At 35.7% G+C, this 26,271-nt stretch overlaps 1 protein-coding gene across 1 annotated transcript in view; it reads right to left on the bottom strand.

Moving 5' to 3' along the window:
- The window catches only part of CCDC39 (coiled-coil domain 39 molecular ruler complex subunit), a 49,726-nt gene extending 24,409 nt beyond the window's left edge, over positions 1 to 25,317 (bottom strand). Inside the window, exons 1-11 of the mRNA XM_078068776.1 lie at positions 25,110 to 25,317; positions 19,147 to 19,266; positions 17,390 to 17,536; positions 15,770 to 15,928; positions 14,922 to 15,014; positions 14,697 to 14,825; positions 11,296 to 11,487; positions 8,376 to 8,479; positions 7,706 to 7,838; positions 4,055 to 4,249; positions 2,943 to 3,107 (exon numbers count right to left, since the gene is read on the bottom strand). Of these exons, the coding sequence (XP_077924902.1) occupies positions 2,943 to 3,107; positions 4,055 to 4,249; positions 7,706 to 7,838; positions 8,376 to 8,479; positions 11,296 to 11,487; positions 14,697 to 14,825; positions 14,922 to 15,014; positions 15,770 to 15,928; positions 17,390 to 17,536; positions 19,147 to 19,266; positions 25,110 to 25,199 (1,527 nt within the window). The 5' untranslated portion in view covers positions 25,200 to 25,317. The remainder of the gene's footprint in view (positions 1 to 2,942; positions 3,108 to 4,054; positions 4,250 to 7,705; positions 7,839 to 8,375; positions 8,480 to 11,295; positions 11,488 to 14,696; positions 14,826 to 14,921; positions 15,015 to 15,769; positions 15,929 to 17,389; positions 17,537 to 19,146; positions 19,267 to 25,109) is intronic.
- Positions 25,318 to 26,271: the final 954 nt, after the last annotated feature.

Here is a 26,271-nt window from a genome sequence, read left to right as displayed (position 1 = left end):
TTTATGTGGAAAACCCAAAAGACTCCACCCCAAAACTGCTAGAACTCATACAGGAATTCAGTAAAGTGGCAGGATATAAAATCAATGCACAGAAACCAGTGGCATTCCTATACACCAACAACAAGACAGAAGAAAGAGAAATTAAGGAGTCGATTCCATTTACAATTGCACCCAAAACCATAAGATACCTAGGAATAAATCTAACCAAAGAGGCAAAGGATCTGTACTCAGAAAACTATAGAATACTCATGAAAGAAATTGAGGAAGACACAAAGAAATGGAAAAATGTTCCATGCTCATGGATTGGAAGAACAAATAGTGTGAAAATGTCTATGCTACCTAGAGCAATCGACACATTTAATGCAATCCCTATCAAAATACCATCCACTTTTTTCAAAAAAATGGAACAAATAATCCTAAAATGTGTATGGAACCAGAAAAGACCCCAAATAGCCAGAGGAATGTTGAAAAAGAAAAGCAAAGCTGGTGGCATCACAATTCCGGACTTCAAGCTCTATTACAAAGCTGTCATTATCAAGACAGTATGGTACTGGCACAAAAACAGACACAGAGATCAATGGAACAGAATAGAGAGCCCAGAAATGGACCCTCAACTCTATGGTCAATGAATCTTCAACAAAGCAGGAAAGAATGTCCAATGGAAAAAAGACAGTCTCTTCAACAAATGGTGTTGGGAAAATTGGACAGCCACATGCACAAGAATGAAACGGAACCATTTCCTTACACCACACACAAAAATAGACTCAAAATGGTTGAAAGACCTAAATGTGAGAAAGGAATCCATCAAAATCCTTGAGGAGAACACAGGCAGCAACCTCTTTCACCTCAGCCGCAGCAACTTCTCCCTAGAAACATCATCAAAGACAAGGGAAACAAGGGCAAAAATGAAATATTGGGACTTCATCAAGATAAAAAGCTTTTGCACAGTAAAGGAAACAGTCAACAACCAAAAGACAACAGACAGAATGGAAGAAGATATTTGCAAATGACATATCAGAAAAAGGTAGTATCCAAAATCTATAAAGAACTTATCAAACTCAACACCCAAAGAACAAATAATCCAAGAAATGGGCAGAAGACATGAACAGACATTTCTGCAAAGAAGACATCCAAATGGCCAACAGACACATGATAACGTGCTCAACGTCACTTGGCATCAGGGAAAAACAAATCAAAACCATAAGATACCACCTCACACCAGTCAGAATGGCTAAAATTAACAAGTCAGGAAATGACAGATGTTGGCGAGGATGTGGAGAAAGGGGAACCCTCCTACACTGTTGGTGGGAATGCAAACTGGTGCAGCCACTCTGGAAAACAGTATGGAGGTTCCTCAAAAAGTTGAAAATAGAGCTACCATACGATCCAGCAATTGCACTACTGGGTATTTACCCCAAAGATATAAAGGTAGTGATCCAAAGGGGCACATGCACCCCAATGTTTATAGCAGCAATGTCCACAATAGCCAAACTATGGAAAGAGCCTAGATGTCCATCAACAGATGAATGGATAAAAAAGATGTGGTATATATATATACAATGGAATATTATGCAGCCATCGAAAAAATGAAATCTTGCCATTTGCAACAACATGGATGGAACTAGAAGGTATTATGCTAAGCGAAATAAGTCAATCAGAGAAAGACAATTATCATTATGACCTCACTGATACATGGACTTTGAGAAATAAGACAGAGGATCATAGGGCAATGGAGGGAAAAATGAAACAAGACAAAACCAGAGAGGGAAACAAACCATAAGAGACTCTTATTCTCAGGAAACAAACTGAGGGTTGCTGGAGTGGAGGGGGGTGGGAGGGATGGGGTGGCTGGTGATGGACACTGGGGAGGGTATGTGCTATGGTGAGCGCTGTGAATTGTATAAGACTGATGAATCACGGACCTGTACTCCCAAAACAAATAATACATTATATGTTAATAAAAAAAAAAAAAAAAGTAGCAGTACTGATATAACCTTGATACTCAAAACCAGTTGTTTCTGATTCCAAAACATGTGTTCTTTTCCACAAATCTAAAGAAACAGTTTTTAAAAATTTCATCAGGCTACAAGCCACTCCAAACCAAAATGTTGTCATTGTAAATTTTTTTTTTAATTAATTTTAAAAAGAGCTCCTTTTCACCTTTGTCATCCTAAAGGAATTCAAGGCAATTCTTCTTATAACCACTAGAGGACACTCATCACAAGCCTTTCAAACTATAAATGACATCCTTTGGGGTTCTCATTCCATTCAGGTCTATGATCGCCTTCATTCTTACTCTCCAGTTAAACTTTAACACAGGATTTATATTTTATAGGTTCCCCTAACATAGGTATTATATGACCATAAACATTGAAATACTGGAAGATGAACATTTTCATCTTATTAACAAAATAGTCATTCAAAATATTATAGCCAAGTAAATATATGAATAACAACAACAGATGACCCATAAAGGTCATTTCAAAGATAAAGGGCAATCAAGTTATTCTGGCAAAAACATAATAGAAAAATGTAATTTATCAACGTTTTAAATCATGTACTATTTAAGAGTATTTTGAAGTCCTATGGTCCAGGGATCAAATCCTAGCTCTCCATGTACTAGCTGTGTAACCATGGACAATTTACTTAATCTGTGACACAAGTAATAATATCTCCCCCACAAGACACTGATAAAGATTAAATGAGATAAAATACTAAAGGCATGTAAATATACTTATCATATAGTAAATGCATAATCAATGGTAATGTTATATTCTCATAGTCGGTATAGAAACATGAACATCCGTTCATACATTTGTTATATATGCAGGTAGCTTGGCAATCATCCTATCCAAAGTAAAGTCTTAGGACCAAGTTGACTTAAAACAGAATGACTAATGACTAGGATATTTGAAGCATCAAAAGTATTTTGGCTAAGTTACATGAAGCTTCTTGATCTGTGTTTCCAAAAGGCCAAACGTAGATTTTTTCTCTTCCAATGTCTTTTTAAGTTCAACAATTTTTGTTTCAAGGGCTTGTTTTTCTTCTGAATTAATTTCTCCTTTTACCCGAGACATTCGGCGTTCCACTTGTTGAATGTAAAAATCCTGTTACATTTTTAAAAACAGATGGTAAGGAGAAACAAACAGTTAAAACCATTTCCATAAATGTAAAAACACAATAAACACTTTCTTAAAGTTTAGTCTTAAGTGTCATCATTTACTAAAGTCATTTTAATTCTTCAGTAATTTATAGTACAAAATCCTTTTTAACTCTAAGTAGAAAAACAGCAAACTATTCTTCAACAATCAAGGTACATGATAGTGACATAAAAGTAAGTAATCTTCTGAAAATATAAGAAATCAGCTAGGAGGGTATTTACCATACTACTAGGATGGAACCTTAGTAAATCCACTGGATTTACATGGACATGGATTTTTGAGGGCACATTTTCTAAGGGATACAAAAAAGTCACAAATTGTTAGCCATGAATGGCTCAAATATGATGAACTTCCAATGAATTATTTTTAAAATAATACTTTAACATCTGTAATTTTGAGAAACTACGACATTAGATGAGGAAATTAAGATGTAGAGAGGGATGATACTAAAGAATTAACATGAGACAGAATATATAAATGGAACAAATAAGGAAAAATGTCTAAAGTGCTTTTAAACTATTAGTCAGGGGTTGGGGTAAGGAAGCCTATGTTTGCATGACTAAGACTCAACATACGGTTTTTCCAGGTTTCAGATAGCCCACTCCTTGGTTTGTTTTACTCCAGGCCCAATTGCCCCAGGTTCCTTTAAAGCATGATTGTCCCTCACTGGAGTTGTCTATTCTCTGACCTGTTTATTTCAGATCAAGAAAAAAACAGGTTTTAAGGCTCCCTTACCCCACTGCTGACCAAACATGATATCCTATTTCAGTATCTGTCTATCCATCCAAGAGTGCTTTAAAAATCTTTGTTTTTTCAGGACGCTGTGGTATCTGGACCGTCAGTCACAACTATAACAAATCAATATGGAAGACATTCATAAGATTAACATCTACCTGACTGTACATAATTTCTTGCTGCTTCAAGGTTTCAAAATCCAGTTTATGTAACTGATGGTTGAGGTGCTTTAGAGAGGAACGAGTTCCTTCAATTTCTGATACAACAGCTTTTTCTTTCATTGTCTCAGTCTGTAATTCCTGAACTTTCTTAAATAGCACATCTTTCACTATGTTCAATTGAACTTCCACTTCCTGAGGATAAGAATAATAGTGATCAATGAAATTATAATACCTTGAAATGTTTTATTATATGAACATTATAATCTGGGGGGTCATAAATTAACCCCCCAACATTTCAGCCCTTGAGAATATAAGAATGCCCTTCCCACAATTTCAACAAATCTCCAACATCTTATAATCTACTCTATTCCAGTAACTTGATCTGTCATCTTAATTCTACACCATGTCATTCTACACCTTAGAACTTGGCTATTCCACTGGTTTTCTTAGATATAGCAGAGACGCACAACTTTTAAGTTCACAGAATTTGCTGAAGTTTTGAGGGTCTAATAGGAAAGAAATCACAGAGCTCAATCTCCCACCTTCTTCTGGGCACTATCCAGTGGTGAGCAGGTAAATGATTAACCACCAGCTTTCCAATGGATGGGAGGTTAGGGGGAAGAAGCTGATTTTCATTTTATAAATATTCCCATTATGGCCAATTTCAAGCTACTAACATGATTCTGCTAAACGCAGATTTCGAAAGAGATACGCAGTAGCAGACCATTACATAGCATTTCCACTATACAGATATAATAAATGTAAGTAATCTTAAGTAACTTTAAGAGCATAAATAGATAATAGTAAAATCTAATTTAGAAGTGATGAGTGCTTATTACTTTGTTTTAAATATTATGTATTTAATTGTAAGTCTATATAATTTAATTTTTTTTTTAAAGATTTTATTTATTTGACAGAGAGAGACACAGCAAGAGAGGGAACACAAGCAGGGAGAGTGGGAGAGGGAGAAGCAGGCTTCCCGCAGAGCGGGGAGCCCAATGCGGGGCTCGATGCCAGGACCCCGAGATCATGACCTGAGCCGAAGGCAGACGCCTAACCATCTGAGCCACCCAGCCGCCCCTATATAATTTAATTTTTAATAGTAGCCATGTTTAGCAGCTGACTTGCAAAATTCCAGAAAATTTAACTATCAACTCTTACGAGCTGGTAAGGGCTGGCCCCAACACACTACTGGCACCTTCATTCACACATTTTCTCTAGTCGGCCTCCCTACATGTGCAGCCTTCTAGGAAACAGAAACCAGTCCCCCATTCCTACTGCTCATTTCTCAAGAGGCAGATCTGTCTTGACCTTAAGGCTCCATGACAAGTGTTCTAGGCTTCAAATAGATCTCCCATGCCAAGCAAGATCTGTTGAAAGTTATCATTTTAATTGTTGAAATAATTTCCCTCTGTGCTCTTATGCCCAGATAAGCATATTTCCTTTTGGCAACCAATGAACCTCAATATGAAAACAAAATCTATGATTGGCACATTTAAATTTTGACAAATTGAGAAATACAATCTTTAAAATGCCTTTTTTATATAATAGACAATTTTCATTAGTTTTAAGACCTTCTCAAAGATTGCCTGGCAGTTTTAAAGTCGGTGCTTGGTGGTGAATAACATAATACATCTCCAAAACATACAGGATTAGGATTTTTCCAAACAAAGAAAAACTAACAGCTACAAAAACCAAGATTATGAATAAACCACTGAGACAGCACAAGTAGCACACATGCTGCCAATCCCATTTTTTCTAATTAAGCTAATTTCTTAAAAAATGTCACCAGTTTTTAATGTCATCATCAAAAGGTCTATTTCATATGGATTTCAGTCTTTGCAGATTTCTAATAAGTTCAAATATTGTCCTATCTCAGTGCTACAGAAAATCAAGCTCTTAGGAGGAAAAAAAAACCATTTTTTTTTAAATAATGTGATTTAGACTCCTATGCCACTCAAGTCAAGACTGCCGCACGACTTCATTATTCAGAGATTTTGAACATTCAACAGCACACTGAAAAAGCTTGATTTTATCCAAATATAAGTGAAACCATACTTGATATTTAGCAAATGAGGGATTTTGCTATGATCTTCAGCTGCCCCTCAGAAAGAGTAGAAGCCAGAAGTAGTGCCAATAGTGTCAGGTCACAGAAGTCACTTGGAAGTTTTCAAAGAGGAAATGATGAACCAGCCTTTCCCAGTTTCTCAAAAATTGGCCTAAATGCTACCAAGATGCCAAAGACATCCCAGTAGAGTTAGTAAAGTAGAACACTTAAGAGTCCATTTACTTATAAATGGTGCCAGACTGTCAGAGATAATAAATGATAAAGAAATACAGGGAAGGAATGTAGACCATTGGGGGGCATTGGATCACAAACAAAAAAAACAAATGATAACCAACTGTAAGGGTAGAAATCAATTTTAAAACATGGGCATTTTTCAAGGTATGTCTGCAATATAAGAACATATATATGAATGACAAGCAGAGACACACCAGGCATTGGGAAGGCACGAGATCTCAAGTGGAGGGCTACCTTTGAAAGAAGACAGCCAAGGCAAATGCCAAAAGTGAAGCAAAAGGAGAAGTAGAAGCTTTAAGAGAGAAGGCCAGAAACATCTTCGGAAGCCACATACAAAAAGGGGGTCCAACAACTCAAAATTCTGATTACAAATGTGGTCACACCAGAAAGCAGAGCCTCTTAAAAGACCTCCTACTCCCTAATTACAAGAGTCTAATTCACTATTGCTAGATTCTCTGTGACTGTTTTTTTGTTGTTTTTTTTTTTTGTAGTTTCTAATTTTATTATATTATGTTAGTCACCATACAATACATCATTAGTTTTTGATGTAGTGATCCATGATCCATTGTTTTCGTATAACACCCAGTGCTCCATGCAGTACGTGCCCTCCTTAATACCCATCACCGGGCTAACCAATCCCCCCTCCCCCCTCCCCTCTAGAACCCTGTTTGTTTCTCAGGTCCATAGTCTCTCATGGTTCATCTCTCCCTCCAATTCCCCCCACCATTTTTCCCTTCCTTCTCCTAATGTCCTCCATGTTATTCCTTATGTTCCACAAATAAGTGAAACCACATGATAATTGACTTTCTCTGCTTGACTTATTTCGCTTAGCATAATCTCCTCCAGTCCCATCCATGTTGATGTAAAAGTTGGGTATTCATCTTTTCTGATGGCTGAGTAATATTCCATTGTATATATGGACCACATCTGCTTTATCCATTCATCTGTTGAAGGGCATCTCGGCTCTTTCCACAGTTTGGCTATTGTGGACATTGCTGCTATGAACATTGGGGTGCATGTGGCCCTTCTTTTCACTACATCTGTGTCTTTGGGGTAAATACCCAGGAGTGCAATTGCTGGGTCATAGGGTAGCTCTATTTTTAAATTTTTGAGGCACCTCCACACTGTTTTCCAAAGTGGCTGTACCAACTTGCATTCCCACCAACAGTGTAAGAGGGTTCCCCTTTCTCCACAACCTCTCCAACATTTGTTGTTTCATTCCCTGTCCATTTTGGCCATTCTAACTGGTGTAAGGTGGTATCTCAGTGTGGTTTTGATTTGGATTTCCCTGATGGCTAATGATGATGAACATCTGTGACTGTTTAAGAACTAAAACTAAACTTTACCTTTACACTTTTTTCCTCCTCCCTTAGCATATCTTCCAAATTGGTAGCTTTTTCTTCTACAGACATTGTTTTCTCAGTTATCTGCTTTAATTTTTTTCTTACAATCTGATTATGATTTTTAATTTTCTGTAACCTAGAGAGAATTTATGGGGAAAAATAGAAAATATGTCTAAAAAGTAATACAAACATGGAATAGCTTATCCTAAGATTTCTTCATATAACCTGAAGGTTTCTTTTGCCATAAACCTAAACCTTTTTATTACCTTTCTGGAAATCTTATATATTTATTGAATGTATATTTAATAAGTCATAAAAATATTGTTCCTAAGCCCTTACAAAGAAAAACCCAGGAAAAACTTTTTTTCAAGTTTAATAATTTAGTAGCCATCAGTTTACAATTATTTAACAAAAGCTTAAATATTTAATAATTTTTCTAGTGGTCAAAAACTAGGGAGCTTGGGTAGCTCAGTCAGTTAAGCATTCAACTCTTGATTTTAGCTCAGGGTGTGATCTGAGGGTCATGAGATCGAGCCCTGCATCTTGTCCCTCTCCCTCTGCTCTTCCCTCTACTTGTTCTCTCTCTCTCTCTCAAATAAATAAATAAATAAAATCTTTAAAAAAACATAAGTAGTCAAAAACTATAAACATATTTAAATATTTTTTTTCTTACCTTGCTGCTTCTTCATGAATGTCCTTCTTTATTTTGGAAATATTTTTCCTTATAGCTTCTAAATCACTGGAACTTCTATTCACAGTGGCTTTTAAAGAATCCAGCTATTCATTAGTTAACAGACAAAAATTACATATTTACTCTACATCTTATAAATTAATTTCATTTTTGAGAAGTTCTATTCTGAACATGTTAGTTTTTAACCTACATCACACCCATAAATACAGTGGCCATGTTGCTGTAATCCATATAACCAGTTTTTCTTTTTGATCTGATATTACATTTTAAATGACTTATTTCATGATACTGGCAAATTATAGAGTCCTACATAGATGCATGAAAGGTACTTAGAGCAAAAGCTTCACAGTATTGGATTTGGCAATAATTTCTTGGATATGACAGGCAACAAAAGAAAAAAAGACAAATTGGACTTCATCAAAATTTAAAACTTCTGTGCATTAAAAGACAATATCAACACAGTTAAAAGGCACTCCATAAAATGGAGAAAATATTTGCAAATCATACACCTGATAAGAGATTATCTAGAATATATAGATAATTTCTAAAACTCACCACCACCAACAACAACAACAAAAAAAAAACCCAAACTGATCCAAAAATGAGCAAAGGACTTGAATAACATTTCTCCAAAGAAGATACACTAATAAAAAATGCTCAACAGCATCAATCATTATGGAAATGCAAATCAAAACTACAATGAAATACCACCTCACACCCTTCCATAAGGATGGCTACTACCAAAAAAAGAAAAAAGAAAAAGAGAAAAGAACAAGTGTTGGCGAGAATGTGGAGAAACTGGAACTTTTGTGCACCATTGGTGGGAATATAAAATGGTACAGCCACTACAGAAAACAGTATGGTGGTCCCTCAAAAAATTAAAAACATAATTACCATAAGTCCCATCCAGCAATTCTGAGATAACTGTACACCCATGTTCATAGCAGCATTATTCACAATAGCTAAAACATAGCAGCAACCCAAGTGTCCGCTGACAGATAAACGGAGAAGCAAAACGTGATATATACATACAATGGAATAGTATTCAGCCTTAAAAAGTAACAAAAATTTGACATCTGCTACAACACAGATAAACCTTGAGGACATTATGCTAAGTGAGATAAATGAAATAACCCAGTCACAAAACAATAAATACGGATTTCATGCATATGAAGTACTTAGTCTCATAGAGACAGAAAGTAGAATGGTAGTTGCTAGGAGCTGGGAGGAGGGGTGGAATGGGGAGTTATTGTTTGATTAGTATGCGGTTTCAGTTTTACAAGAAGAAAAGAGTTATGGAGATGGATGGTGGTGATGGTTGCATAACATTAGGAACATATTTAATACCACTGAACTGTATGCTTGAAAATGATTAAGATGGTGAAGTGTACGTTATGTGTACTTTATCTCAATTTTTAAAAATATTTTATTTATTTATTTGAGAGAGAGTGAAAGAGAGAGAACATGAGCAGGGGGAGGGGCAGAGGAAGAAGCAGATTCCCCGCTGAGCAAGGAGCCCGATTCAGGGCTCGATCCCAGGACTCTGGGATCACGATCTGAACTGAAGGCAGACGTTTAACTGACTGAGCTATCCAGGTGCCCCTATTTTACCTCAATTTTAAAATTTGGAGGAAAGAAATGAATGAAGTACTGATGCATACTACAACATGGATGAACCTTGAAAACATTATGTAAGTAAAAGAATCCAGACATGAAGTGCTCCATAGTATATTATTTCATTTATATGAAATATCCAAAATAGGCAAATCCACAGAGACAGAAAGTAGATTAGCAGTTGCCAGGGCTGAGTAGGAGGAAGGAAGCAAAGTGATTGCTAATGGGCAAGGGGTTTCTTTTTGAAAGACAAAGATAGTCTAAAAAATTAGATAGTGGTGATGGTTGCACATTCTATGAAATATTAAAAACCACTGAATTGTATACTTTAAAAGGGCAAATTATTATATGTAAATTATATCTCAATAAACAAATTATGAATGAATGAATGAATCCCTGCATTCTTTAATGCAATTGGTTTAAACTTAAAAATTTTTAAGAATGAACTGTTATCAGTGACATTTAATTTAGGCAAGAAATTTGCTTATTTTAGGACTGTAAGTAATTATTCTTTTTGGACAGAAAAAAATCTTTCCTTCTTTATCAGGAATAAAAAGTATAACAACTTGTAGAATGAAATGCTCTACAATATTCCAATTTCCTGCCTAAACAGTAGTAACTTCAGATAATGTGGCCTCAAGGCACAAATTTCAAAAAGATCCCTTTATTGCTAACTAAAGGGATCACTAACACTCCCTATGGAACAATCTAGTTGGCCATGTGTGCCTGCAAAAGAAGAAAAGAACAAAGCAGAAGTTTTGTTCTCTGTTTCAAAGTATTTTACCACTACACTGTCTCACTACTAGACTGAAATATTATCCCTTCACAAGGGGAGAAACTGAACTTAAGCAAATAACTCCACCTAGAATTTGAGTCAAAACCACCATACACATGTAGCACTGAAAAGACACTTCAGGTAATCACTAATGTCGATATTCATCTTCACGTCTGCCCATGGGCCGGTTATAATCATGATTTCAGTCTAGACCTTCAGGAGCCTTTTGCCTCAGTCACTTACAAAACTCCATATGTGTTGGGCAAGTTGTGTGCTCCACGACTTCAGGGGGAGACCTTCACACCACCTGTGGTATGCCTGGCACCTACCCCCCATCCCCGTTGCTTTCACCAAGCAGGGCTCAATAGCAGTACCCTAAAAGTTCCACAACATGAAGGGACATAAGAAAAAAGAACTAGAAGGCAATTAATTCCTTAATCAAAAGAGAGCTTTTATGCTTATTTTTTAGTAATTTGTCATAAACACACAAGCCAGTCTTTTTAGTTGACATACCTCATCTTTCAGCTGATTTCTGTTAGTTTCATGACGCTGATACTCCGTTCTACATTTTAAAAGTTTACGATCAGCAACAGAAATTTTTTTCTCATACTCTGTGTTATTCCCAATCTCACTTTCCAAAAACTTGATCTTTTCTTTAACCAAATTTTCTTTTTCTCTTATTTCCTGCTTTATCCTTGCTAATGCCTAAGGTTTAAAAATATGGTAAATATATGTTTAATGCAAAGAACAAAACAAAAAGGAATTTAGTTTTTATTTTTCTATATTCCGTATTTTTACAAAACTTCTTAAGACAATATTTTCTTTAAAAAAGTCTATTTTGGGGGCACCTGGGTGGCTCAGTCAGTTAAGCATCCTACTCTTGATCTCAGCTCAGGTCTTGATCTCAAGGTCGTGAGTTCAAGCCCTGCACTGTGCTCCACACTGGGCGTGGAGCCTACTTCAAAAAAAAAAGAGAGAAAGAGAGAGTCTATTTTTATATGAATAAAAACAAAGTATTAATATGTTTCACATCAGTATCTATAAGCTCATTTTTTTTTGAAGATCTTGTTTTCTTTCATCTGGTACTTTGCTAAAGAGATGAGAAAAATGTCAAGCTTTTATAAACAAAAGGTGGTATCTAAAAAATATAACATTGTTGAATATTTTTACATAGAAAGTTGGAATTCAATTATTTTTTTCCAAATATTTCATAGGACCAGTTTTTTTTCATCTTTTGAGAATAATATTTTAGTTATTGGTTTCAATAGGAATGCTTTCACTCAGGCCTTTTGCTGGTCTTGGAGAATAAAAATAAATAGAATATACAAGGTAGTAACTGAGATGTGGACAAAGCACCATGGGAAAAAGAGATGATGAAGTCTACCCAAGAGGAATTACTAAAAGGCATTACTTAAGAGGCTTCTTTTAAGTTAGGCCTAAAAGATAAATGGAGATGCATAAATACTCTAATGTGGTTAAATCGTAGGGAGGGCAGGGATGGAATGGGGATATATTAAGAAGGGGTGGGTACAAATGAAAGGAATGAGGCTGGAAAGGTAGAGGTTAGGGCCCAATTGTGAAAAAAATCAATTTTTTTAACTGCCATGTTAAAGAGGTTCAATTTTTAAGCAATGTGGAACAAAGAAGATTTTAGAGCTGAGGAATAAAAAGCTCGTATGTGGTTTTTATAAGTGATGCTGATAGCAACATGTTAGAGGAATTGGAGGAAAAAGATAATTTTACCCTAAGATGTAATTCCAAAATGGGGTCCCACCAAACAATCCCAGAAAATTGGGTTGGGGGAGGGTGTATGTTCTGAAATGAGTAAGTTTTAGAAATGCTGTATGTAATACTGTACATATTAGCATATTAAATGGATATATATTTGAAATGTACTACATTTTTTTAAAGATTTTATTTGAGAGAGAGAGAACATGAGTAGGGGAGTGGGGTAGGGCAGAGGGAGAAGGAGAAGTGGGGAGTGGGGTAGGGCAGTGGGGGAGTGGGGTAGGGCAGAGGGCAGAGGGAAAGGGAGAAGCAGGCTCCCCACTGAGCAGGGAGCCCGACTCTCGGGGCTCGATCCCAGGACCCTGAGATCATGACCTGAACCGAAGGCAGACGCTTAACCAACTGAGCCACCCAGGCACCCCTGAAATGCATTACATTTAAAAAGGCATTGTAAATTTATTTAATCCCATATGTTGTCTATAACAATTAACACTCTATAATGTAGCATTCTATATATACACTGTGTTCATTCAACCAAAGACAGGTCAAAACATCCTAAGTTTATGTATGTCAAATGATCATTCTAGAACTTCCTGCCTTATATTGATTTTCTATGACTTAAACAGATACTTTAATACCTACTTCAACATTCTCATCTACTCACAGTTAAGTTTTTTGTAGGTGATGCTGATAAGTACAGTAATTTTCTATACTGGAGTATCCCAGAATTTCTATACTGGAATAAAAGCATAATAGAAAAATATTTTTCCTTTTCTATATAATGTAAAAGTTTCTCTCAAGAAGCCAATTTCACGTTCATATGCTCAGACTCCTGCCAAGAAGACACTAAGAAGACAGGAAATGTTTTGGAGGAAAAGGAACAAAAGATCAAATCCTCTGGTGGTGTGAACTGGATCTCACTGGCTCACCAGCACTGACTGACACATCTCTTCTCAACTCTGTGTTGAATGGAGTCACGTTGGTATGGAAGTAGTTTCCCCACAGAAATCAGAAATGCTACAAATGGGAAGCCAGTTGTTAAACACTTAGAAGCATACCACTACATATGGAGCCACTTCTTAGCACCCACCCTATTCCCTTTCAATAAAGACAACCAGGAGATGTCCATAAGGAACCATAGTCAATATGACCAGAGAGCTACAAGTTGTATATTCTGCCAAATCAGCAGGCTGAGTCAATTTAGCTGTGGGGTTGTATAAGAATGCAATTGTGGATCTGCAATCTTGCATCTGTCACATTTGATCTACACAGAGGAAGAGTCAGGACTTGATGTCTGAAACCAAGATCAGCATTAAGAATTAAGAGGAACTCATAGTTAAGACTGGTTCTCCCTTGTCCCTCCAAGGAAGTCATAGGCCATTTTGTTGATAAAATGTTGGTTACTTATAGAAATTTAAAATAAAAGAATAATTTACATATAAGTCACATACAGCAAGTAAATCTCATACAGATATGAGAATTCCAAACTCCCAATGACCTAAGCGGCTTGCCTTTCCACGGAGTAGACACAGAATGGAAGTTAACATATCCTCAATTCCTTCTTCTTCCCAACTCTCCCTAATCTTCCCATTTTTACTCACCACCATTTTGCCCTTCAATGACTTTCTAAAAAACGTCTCCTAAATTACCTCTGAAAGTAGCAAAGATAACACTAGGTCCGTGTTTAATCGGTGTGGTACTCCTTCCCTTCCAAGCTTCTACCCTATTATGGGTGCCTCAGTTTCAAAAGTGAAACTTTATCACAGTCTAGGTTTCTTTCCTGACTCTCCCTTTTTGTTTCTTGGCCAACCATGAGACTCATTTCCCTACACCAGTGATTACTTCAAATAGCACATAAATATTAAGTCCAAAGCACCTTGGGCAACCATGTGTAAGTCAGAGCATTGGTTTTACTGCACTAACATTATCTATTGACTTTCTCTTGTTCCACATTTCAGAGTGGCAGGATCTAGTCTTCAGCATTATAATACCATAAGTAAATAATCCTCAGAAAATCACATATCTAAATGGAAAGAGTCAGCTTTGAAAAACATTTACCAAAACTATTGAACCCTACTACAAAAGTGATTTTCAAATAACAATGTGAGTTACGTTTGAAATGAATGAGTTAAACACAAAAGAGAATAACACAGTTGAACACTGCAAGGACCAAACAACTACTTTACCAAGGCACCGTTATCAATGTCTCGATCTCTCTTCTGCATCTGCTCTATTGTGTTCTCCCACTGTTTAATGAGTTCTTGTCTTTCATTATGAATCTTACGAAAATCTTGTGCTGCTTTATCCAATTCTAACTGTCAAATAGAGAGCAAATAACATTTTTGTGAATTTAAGTGCTTTTGCATACATCCCTTCGACAATCAAGAAATAAAAATCTTCACTAAACTAACCTGTGCACTTAGAGTCTCCGTAAGTTCGTTGTCAAGTACCTTTCTTCTCTGATTACATTCCAAAGTCAGTCTTTCTAATTGCAGGGTCAGTGCCTATGATGTAGTTGTATGTAAAAATATTCAAAATTATCATTTAACTTAAAAGCTATTAATATATCTCACATTAAGTACTATTATATTACAGATACACACTTATTTGCTATCTAAAACAATTACAAAACAATACATACATTATCCTTTAACCCCAAAGGGCTGCAATGAAAACTCAATTGTTTCTAAAAAGACCTTTAATACTTTTTAAAGTTAGAAAAAAAAATAAACAATAATTTGCCATTTAAAATTATTTAAAATAATGCATATGGTATTAAATCTATTAGAAAATAGCATGTTTCATAATACTAATGTATTAATACATTTATTACAAGTAGATTTTAAGTAATGGTTATAATAATACATTAAATAATAGCACTATAGTCTCAAATCAGCAAACACTGTATATTACATTCAAACTATTATTTAGACAAAAGAAGTTAAATTACTTATACCTAATTCTAATATAAAATTTTCTTCTCTGAAATGTTTTTTGAAAACTTTTCTCAGTCAGGATTCTTAACCTGGAGTCTGTGGATCCCTAAATGGTCAGAGGGTTTCAGCAAAATTTTATGAGTATTTGAGTATAGTCACTTTTCTAAAGAGAGGATCCTTGGCTTTATTAGACTGTCAAAGGAGTCTCTGATGCAAAAAAAGTTTAAGAACTACAGCTTTTAAATTACAAATCTAATGCAAAAAAAAGGTTCACATACTACAGATTCAGAGAAAACCTAAGATTACAATTTATAATTTCTCACCCTAATTTTATTATCATCTTGTTGTGCATACTTCTGAAGAGTGAGGGCATCACTATCTTTATGAGCTGATTCTTCTAACCAGGCTTCCAATGCTTGCTGGTCCCAGTTCATTTGACATTTCAAACCATCCAATTTTTGAGTAGTTTTAAATATGTTATTCTAATTTCCAAAGAAAGGGGGCAGGGAGAGATTACAGAATATTGTTTACTACACAAACTAAAATAAAACGTAGTATTACATACTACAGAACATATTAAAAAGGAAAGAAGAAATCCTGTCCCTTTCCCAACTTCCAGATATATATAATGCACCATATTTCGTTATATAACAACCATACTTGTATTTAATTCTTCAGTTGTAAAATAGAGGGGAAATGATTATACAAGGTTGAGAATAACAGTTGAGTCAAAGATTGCTTAAAAAGGCTTTAGGGAAAGTCTCCCCAGAGCAATCTCTAATGTTAGTCACTCCACCAAATCCATCCCATGTGGATATACAATCTTAGTAAAAATAATGTGCTTGATAAGCTAACTCAAGCCCAAGTCAAGTCCCCGTCAGCTCCATTTCCAATCAGATTCTTGCCTCTAAGAGGCTTCTTCTACAGAAATTTTGAAAGTAGTTTTAATTGAAATAAATATAGTTGTTAAGAAGATAAAAATATTTCTGTAAGTGAATAAGTCAGAGAAAGACAAATACCATATGATTTCACTCATACGTGGAATTTAAGAAACAAAACGGATGAACATAGGGGAAGGGAAGGAAAAAAAAATAAGATGGACATTGAGAGGAAGGCAAACCATAAGAGACACTAAACTCTAGGAAACAAACTGAGGGTTGCTGGAGGAGAGGTGGGTAGGGGGAAGGGATAATTGGGTGATGGGCATTAAGGAGGGCACTTGATATAATAAGCCCTGGATGTTATATGCAACTGATAAATCACTAAATTCTACCTCTGAAACTAATAAAAAAATTTTTCTGTAAATGTATTCATTTAACAAATCTAGAGTCATAAAAGAAAACAGATCAAAATGCAAATAAATATAAATTAATATAATAAAATGTGTATGTACACATATGCATATACATGTGCGTTTCTATATGTATATGCAAATGTAAAGAGAAGAATTGAATTTGGAATGAGCTCCCAAATCAAGCAACTAAAAACAAAGGAAAAGAGAAAAAGAGGTTATAGTAGTTTAATATTAGAGTTACAGGCTAAATTAATATGAAAGGTAAAAATTTTGAATGAAAAATGAAACTCAGTATTAAAAGTAAGTTTTTTAATGTGGCCCTTTAAAAATATATGAATAAATTAGCCTAGTATCATATGATACTTCTGAATAAATTATGACTAGTATCACATAATAGACAGCCAGTGTGGTACTCTGCACATGGTGGCTCAATGACTATTTGGTAAATGAATAGTGGGAAAATAAATATAACATTCTATCGTTGCATTCAAATGACAACTCTACATGCCTTTCATTGTCCAAAAAACAATGTAAGTAAATGTCAGGAAACTAATGAATGTCTTTCTCATACAGAAAAAAAATCACTGTTTGTTTGGTGAGGGAAGAAAGAACAATAGCACAAAATTTTAAGTAACATTTCAACACATACTTCCTTATCACTTTTCTTTTCCTGTATTGAAGCCATTTCATTTTCCAGTCGTTGGATTTCATCCTTCACTCGTCCCAGTTCTCTTTCAGCAATGATCCTAAAATGCTCTTCACTTTCAATCTCATGCTCCCTGGCTTTACAAAGAGACTACAGAATAATTTACGATAGAAAAATGTTTTAATTTTTAATATTATAAAATATTTATAATAATCCATTAGCCCCCCAAAAAAGTTCCCACAAAATACTGAGATTAAGTACTATTAATTCCACTTCTCTGAAACCTAAACCATGTTAGACTTTATGATTCAGTGTACTTTGTGTTGTGTACTAGTTATAAGAAAGTCAGTTCATGGAATGACCTAGGAGAAAATATTGTTGTCAGCAATTTTCAGATATTATGTTAGTCTAGGGAAATTGAAGAAAACCAAAGTTAATAATGGTAAGACTTAAAAGAGATATAACTCATTACTTACCTAAAAAATAAGAAATAAAGTTTATTTAAAAATACTTGGGAAATGGGATGTTTCTATGAACTGATTATATATTCTAATTAAGAGATAATTTATAAATGACAATGTAAACACTGATGGTTATAAATATTTCCCAGAATATATTAACAAACCATCATGCCTTTGTGTTAAGTTTTACTTAATAAAATAGTATTTGTTGACTGTTGAGTTTGTAGTGCTTCAAAGTTATCACCATCAGTATTATTTTTAATTATTAGAGTGTATAGGAAGTTTATTGTCTTTTGTGTCTATTATCTGATTTAATTAAGGTTTAACTATAATGAAATATACCTACAGAGAGTCTCTGATTTTCAAATCCCCAACTCAGTGATTTAGTAACTTTAAGAAAAGGCGTTCCAAACAGTTTATTAGTTAATCATATCAGGATTCTAAAATTTCAAGTATTGCTTTTAAAAGTTCATTAAATTTGTAGCTTCCTAATAAGATTTATACACAATAAAATGGCTACTTATCTGTATTAATTATAAATTGGCATTAAAAGCATGCTTTGTTCACTTTTAAGAATTACATATCTTTCAAAGAAAGGTAGAGGCATTTTTAAAAAAATAGTTTGAAATGGAAGTTAGTAAACTCTCCAGTGCTGATTTCCTGAGCTGATTTGCTGGGCATCATCAAGGAATGATGTTCTACACATGAACAGACTGCCCATAAAACAGAAGCTTACTTAACTAATCACTCTAAGTTTTAAGTTTATTATTTATAGTTATATTCTAAAATGGATTATACTTTCCCTGGTTATCTTAAATAATACCCTAAATATAATTTAACTTTTCCATCATCTCAGGATCCTAAAATACCATGGTGCCCTAAGGGCTACTGAAGTGTGTGAACTATGTGCTTCCACTCAAAAAGGCCCAGTGGATTGCACTGAAAAAGTGAAAAGGAGGTGGAAATTCTATCATGTGTTACATTAGGTCTATTTTGGCTTAAAATCATTGTTTGATCACTAAACCCTTCTCATATAATCTGATGCCTAATATTACATTAGACTGTATGAATGATTTCTTCTTTCAAATGAATTAGTTATTCCTGAACTCAGTGGCAGCAGTGAGTTCCTCAACGCCTTTTTTTTCTACCTACTTTCAAGTTCAAGGTTATGTTCACAATAGTTTAGCTATGCTAAAGTTTCCTGTTGTATCTCTAAAATAAAATCACAGATGTAAATGCAATGTGAAATGTTCCATGACTACACATGGCATAATCAATATTATGTTGGCATAATTGTACCTGTGTAAATGAAAATTCTTGCTTAACATTTTTGAAGTGAGAAGTCATAGCATTAATTCGATCTTCATAGTCACGTAGCTGATCTTGCAAGCTTGACCTTTCCTCCTGCAGCTTTGACAACTGTAAATAATATGTGCGGTAATTTAGAGATTACTGTAGGAAAATTAGCACTACATTAAGACAATAGAAATCTCTCAGATTTCTCAGAAATCTCTCAGGGACCACTGCTAAGATGCAATTTTCATACAGCAGTACTTTAAGGGGAAAAATGATATTTTATTCCATAATTAAACCACAAGATCTCTAGAGCAAACCAGAGCATAATAACAGATATAACAAAAACACAGAACATGAACCATAAATTTGATAAGTAGTGGGATATACTTATATATATACAGGTATAATAGCTCCTCCCCGAACTCCTATGCAAAACCAACAGATTTAGGGCAAGCTGGACAGAACAGAACAACTCTCATGTACTTAGACCCTTATTGTTAATGTATTTTGTGTGTCAGTGAATTAGAACCCTGAGTAGAAACAAAACAATGCAAATGCATAACAAACAAACAAACAAAAACTTTAGGAAATTACAAGATAGATCCTCAGGACAATTAGAATATATTACCCCTCAAAGCAATACAAAAACTCAACAAAACAAAAAAATATCCTTTCTTATAGTCTTGATCTGTGGTTCCCAAAGTTGGGGCTACAACCCAGGAGGTATACAACAAGATCCACAATATTTGAATTTTTAAATAAGGAAGAAAGAAAATAAATACTAATGTACTGTATGTTATATCCTATATTTTATTAAACATACTAAGTAACATTAAATATGTATTTTTTGCTTTTTATTTCATTTCAGTTTTACTTTCTTTTTTTTAAGATTTTATTTATTTATCTGACAGAGAGAGAGAGACAGGGAGAGAGGGAACACAAGCAGGGGGAGTGGGAGAGGGAGAAGCAGGCTTCCTGCTGAGCAGGGAGCCGGATGTGGGGCTCAATCCCAGGACCCTGGGATCAGGACCCGAGCCGAAGGCAGACACTTAACAACTGAGCCACCCAAGCACCCCCAGTTTTACTTTTAATTCCCTCTTTTGTTTACTTTGTTGTTCTTTTTTATTTAAGATTTTTTATTTATTTATTTGAGAGAGAAAGAGAGAGAGCATGAGAGGGGGGAGGGTCAGAGGGAGAAGAAGATTCCCCGCCCAGCAGGGAGCCCGATGTGGGACTCGATCCCGGAACTCCAGGATCATGACCTGACCCGAAGGCAGTTGTTTAACCAACTGAGCCACCCAGGTGCCCCTGTTGTTCTTTTTTAAATTTATTAAGAGCAGTTCTTAATTTCCTTACTTTTTGTCACATGGATTACAATGGACTAAATGTTTGTGTCACCCTCAAATTCATATGTTGAGGCCCTTACCCACAATGTGATGGCATGTGGGGGGTGGGCCTTTGGGAGGTAAATAGGTTTAAATTAAGACCTGAAGGTAGGACCCTCATGATGGAATTAGTGTCCTTATAAAAACGAGAGACCAGAGCTTTCTTTCTCTCTGCCATATGATAACAAAGTGAGAAGGCAGCCATGTGCAAGCCAGGAAGAGGGCTCTCACTAGAACCCAACCACGCTTCCACCCTGATCTCAACTTCTAGCCTTTCAGAACCTTGAAAAATGAATGTCTGGTTTTTAAGTCACTCAGTCTATGGTATTTTGTTATAGCAACCCAAGCCAACTAAGGCATTGATTTAAAAATGAAGGCATTTAAGCCTGTAAGTTTTCTCTAAGTAAGATTTTTGCTATTTCCAATGAATATAGGTGTGAAGCACTCTCTTTTTATTGTTTTCTAAAAGCTGACTTTCCCTTTCAATTTCTCTATGATAGAAGCGCTATCCAGGAATATATATCTGAGAAATTGGCCTAAGTATTTAAGACGGATGTCTTAGTCAGCTCAGGCTGCCATAACAAAATGTCATAGACTGTGTGGCTTAAAGATCAGAAATTTATTTCTCACAGTTCTGGGGGCTGGGAAGTCCAGGACTGAGGTGCTAGCCAATTTGGTTCTTGTGAAATCTCTCTTCCTGACTTACAGACAGTGCCTTCTAGCTGCATACTCAAATGGTGGAGAGAGAGAGAGTTCTGGTCTCTCTTCCGCTTCATATAAAGATACTAATCGCATCATGGGAGCCACATTCTCATGACCTCATCTAAGCCTAATTACCTCCCAAAGGCCCCACTACCAAATTCCATCACATTGGAGATTAGGGCTTCAATATATGAATGGGGGAGGGAGATATCAGTCCATAACAATGGAGGATAATTTTTAAAATTATTACAAATGCTATTGATTATGATTAAAGAATGTGGCCTATAAAATTCCTACCACTCATTTCTTTAATTGTGGTAAATATTCATAACCTACTTTTTATCATTTTAACCATTTTCAGTATACATTAAGAGTGGCATTAAGTACATTCATGCGTTGTGCAACCACTGTCACCATCCACCTGAAAATTTTCATCTTCCCAAACTGAAACTCTGCCCATTAAACCCTAACTCTCCAGTCCCCTTCCCCCCAGCCCCTGGAAATTGCCATTCTACTTATATCTTTATGAATTTGACTACTCTAGGTATGTCATATAAGTGGAACCATACAGTGTTTTATGTCCACCTTATTTCACTTCATATAATGTGTTTAAGGTTTATCATTCACTTTTAGTGCATTAAGGATTTTGTTCTGATATAGTAAATGATCCACCTTTGTAAATATTTTACAGACATATTCTTTAAAGTGTTTATTTAAGGGATATATATACTCTCTCTGTTTTTATTTTTATTGTATTATTCATAACTCTATATCCTTATTTTTGTCTATTAGAATTGTCCAGTTCTGAGAAGGTCAATATTGAAGTATCCTACTACAACTGTATTTTTTTGTCAAAATCTACTTGTATTTATAATAGCTTTTCCTTTTATGTACTTAGTTATTGCATTGTTTGGTGCACACAGCTTTATGACTTTTATTTTCTTCATCAGTTATAACTTTTATGATTGCATAATGAACCCAGAGCAAAAGCATCTGCTTTTTTAATGAAAGCATAATGATTAACTCTCCACAAGCTGATAATTCCTTCCTCACAGAATTCCCAGACAATATTTTTTGCCTCTTTTAAATATAAAAGGTCATGCAAGGACCACCAGATACTTACTGAAAACTTACATCATGTGAGGGATATCAAGATAAACAAACAAACAAAAAGATCCCAGAGGAAACATAACTCAAGACACAAAAAAGAACTAAACACACACACACACACACACACACACACACACACACACACACACTCAGCCAGACTGTAATTGATATTGTACTCCTAAAATAAGACCATACGCTACAAAAAAGCAACAAGCAAATAACCTGAAAATTAAAAATACGGTTGATAGAGCTGCAATGTAAAAATGACACAACACCCTAAAAGCTTCCAGAGATTAAAACTGTAACCTACAAAGAAATGGAAATCATTCTAATATGAGATTACTCACCAACATCACTACTGGAAGATAATACTTTGCAAATTCTGTGGAAAAAATATTTTTAACCTAGAATATTCTACCGAGCCAAAACTATCAAATGTGAGATTAAATAAAAAACATTTTCAATTCGGAGTTTTCCTCCTATACACCCTTCTCAGGGACACCCAAGAAAGTATTTCATCAAAACAAGGAAATAACCCAAGAAAGAAGATATGTGATCTAGGAAATAGAGCATCAATGCAGTAAAGGAATAAAGGAAATTCTCAAGTTAACAGTTGGAAAATAGGCCTGTGGAAAAAAATCCATATTAAAAAATACAGGACTCTAGAAGGAAGGAGTGGAGGGAGAAAGAAGGTATCTTGAAGATCTGATACTATGATTTAAAGAATATAAACTTAAAACAGGCAATGCAAGAAATCAATTGGCAACTAAGGATGCAATGAATCAAAAGCACAGTACTACGGACCCTTCTTGAAACAACTACTTAAGGATAGAACCCAACCAGCCAAAAGACGAATTAAAGTGAAAAATCCAAGAAAAGGTAAACTGAGTAAAAGTGGCTGCATTAAGGACCATTAAATCAGTTTAAATATAAAACTAAGACTAAACACTTGTAGTAAATTAAGGACACTGGACAGAATGAAAATAAAATAAACCTTGATAATATAAAAATAATAAAACCACTATTTTTTAATGGGGTAAAAGATGGTGGAAAAAAGTGTGAGAGTTAAATTTCTTTGTTTTAAAAATGAAAAATGAAAGATCAGGGAATCAACCCATACTGTCAACAAATGAAACAAAACATTTTTTTAAACAATAATTTAACCATTTCATTTTTTTCTTATAGTTTTTCCTAATGCTAAGAAAATTTTTTAGCAATCATTATCTGTTGTAATCAAGTAATATTTATTTGAAATTCAACAATCCCTCTCTTTGTCTCTTAAGTAAAATTAAATTATTTTTATTAAATAAAAATTGTTATGTTCAAAACAGCACATATAGTAGGATTCCATTCTTACAATACTTCTGTTTGTCTTTTCTATCTACATATCTGTAGATAACGATGTCTGGAATATTTAATGTCATGATAGTCACACCTCTATAGTCAACAGTAGGTATTTCGAGGAGGGAATACTCTTTTATTTTATACCCTTCTGTTCTGTTTGAATGGTTTAAACTTACCGGAGTTGCTTTTTTAATGCCACTGTTTATTCAGGTGAAGTGATTATGAACCCTCACTCTTCTTTCTATTGCTCTGTAATATTTTTTAAATAGCTAATATAATTACTATGTATATAAAATTATATGAGACAAATATTATGGTAATAATACCAAAAACTAACATTTGAATGGAAGTTTAACCTATATTAATGTGCTTAGAGCTGTATAACAATCCTGTGAAATAATTATTTTATTTATTTCCAGTTTATAGAAGAAACAGGCTCACTGATGGTAATTAGGATCTGAACCCAGGGCTGGATACTTCTTAATATTATTATTCCTCAGTACTCAGTGCTAAATCTCTTATTTTCCCTAATGTTGCCCTTCATTAAAACAAACAAAAAACTGCAGCCATCTAATTTAGACATGAATAAATATGTCAGAGTATTTTGAAAAAAAATCTTCAAAAAACAGTGAAGGATTTTCATTTTCATTTTTCAGAGGAAAGAAAACCTTCTCTTCCATTCTATAAAGTAATGTAATCATCATCCGTTCTTCTTGGACCCTCTTCTCCACAACACACTGCCATGTGATAGAACTTTAGACTGACTGTTAAAGGTTTTTAAAAGTTTTCTGAGCCGGTTGCAATTTTATTTTTAACAACTATTATGCATTGGTTGCAAGCTGGTGTAAAATATTCCTTACAACGTAAAATATTTTATATCACTCTGTGACAACATTCTCACTTTGAAAAGCTGCAAACTGTACATTTTACATTCTTACTAGAACGTTCCTCTTGAAAACATTTCTTCGAGTCACTTTCAACTTTAAATGTCATAGGCAGAAACTCAAAAAGAAATGTCAACCAGAACGTGTTTTGTTTATAAACATCCGCTAACAACTGTTGCTACGAAAACCGCAGAAGTCCCTTTGCAAGCCGCGCTTAATTCTGAGGAAGGAAAAGTGGACCCGGGAATCAGCCTTTCCTCTCCTGCCCACGAGGATGGAAATGAGTACGTGGAGCAGAAGAGGACAGAGTAACGACTCAGGCTTTATGTCCTGAATATCAATTACCGTTTCAATTTATATTTTGTAATGCTTAGCCAAGTTCCGAAAAGGGCGGGCAGGTGAGGGAGGAAGAAGATGGTGCGGGTGAGAGTTAGAGAAGAGATGAAACTCGGGAAGGAAAGGGGAGGAATAAAAGGGTTGGGGTATTCTGCCAACCAGAAACTTCCTCCTCTTTACCCCGCCTTCTTCGCCCGATCCTTACCTGATCTTCCAGTATCTTGTTCTCCTCATTTGCCACCGGGATAGCAAACCCATCGTCCCAATGCAGCTCCGCCAAGAATTCGCTACTCATGATGGCAAACGGATAGGGGACCTCTGACAGGCTGTGGAGGAAAGATCCGCTTGCTCGTAGAGCCCGGCAGCAGCACGCGAGGCAATCCCCGGCACCCGCAAAGCTCCCCTGTAATTACCACCGCAGCCCTAGCAACCGTCCCGCGCCCTTAGTTACCAAACAGGAAGTGCTCAAGCCGCAAGGCAAAACTTCCGGTTGAGAACTCGGTCCCTAGATCACGAGCAGCTTTTCCTTTTTGAGTTCCCAGAGAAGCGAAGCACTTACTCGCTGGGGTTGCAAGGCGCCAGCATAACTTTCCCTCAAATTGCGGCTTGGGGTCGTCCCGCCGGAGCGCTCCTGGAGGGTGTAAAGTCGGTGGCGCCTGCGGTCTCCAGGCTACACGGGGTACGGGAATGGCAGTGCACCACGCAACTGCCGGATCGCGCGCAGATGAGAGCTAAAGAAAACCGTAAAGCCGACTTTCAAGTGGTGTTTGTTGAGTTTCCTCCGTAGATGAAATCTCGTAGGCTGAAGTAGACTGGCATTTCCGAAGCACAGTTCATCCCTTAGAATCGCTGATGTGTGTTTCGATGTTTGTGTTAATCTCCTGGTCTTCTTCACAATGCTCATCTGCCCTTTGCAGCGCGTCCTAGCTAACCGCGGACGAGGACTGCGCAGAGATGGCAAACTTGGGGCGCAGAGTTTGGTGGTCTCTCCCTCGCCACTCCTACACCTTATTTTTCTCTTTACATTTTCATTTGTTAACATTCACAAATCTTCTCTTTCCCACAGAAATCTGTATTTCTTCCTAATCTCGAAAAAGGAAACACTGAGCCCACATTATCATGAAGGCATTATTCGGCTGAAGAGGCGCCCCCTTTAGACTGGCAAGCACTTCACCAATTCAGTAATTTGAATTACCTACTTCGCACTGGTAGACATTAGAGTTTACAGCTTCTGTTCTATAGCATCTCAGAACTGGAAAGAATAAAACAATCAGCTAATCTAATCATTTCATTTTCCAGATTAAGAAAACTGAGGCTCCCTAAAGTGAAGCGATTAAAGTCGCAGCACTTGAACCAGGATACAGATC

The sequence above is a fragment of the Halichoerus grypus genome, chromosome 1, assembly GCF_964656455.1.
Source record: "Halichoerus grypus chromosome 1, mHalGry1.hap1.1, whole genome shotgun sequence".
Lineage (NCBI taxonomy): Eukaryota > Metazoa > Chordata > Mammalia > Carnivora > Phocidae > Halichoerus > Halichoerus grypus.
The sequence above is the reverse complement of the archived record's forward strand: the minus strand, read 5'-3'. Positions and strand labels throughout refer to the sequence as shown.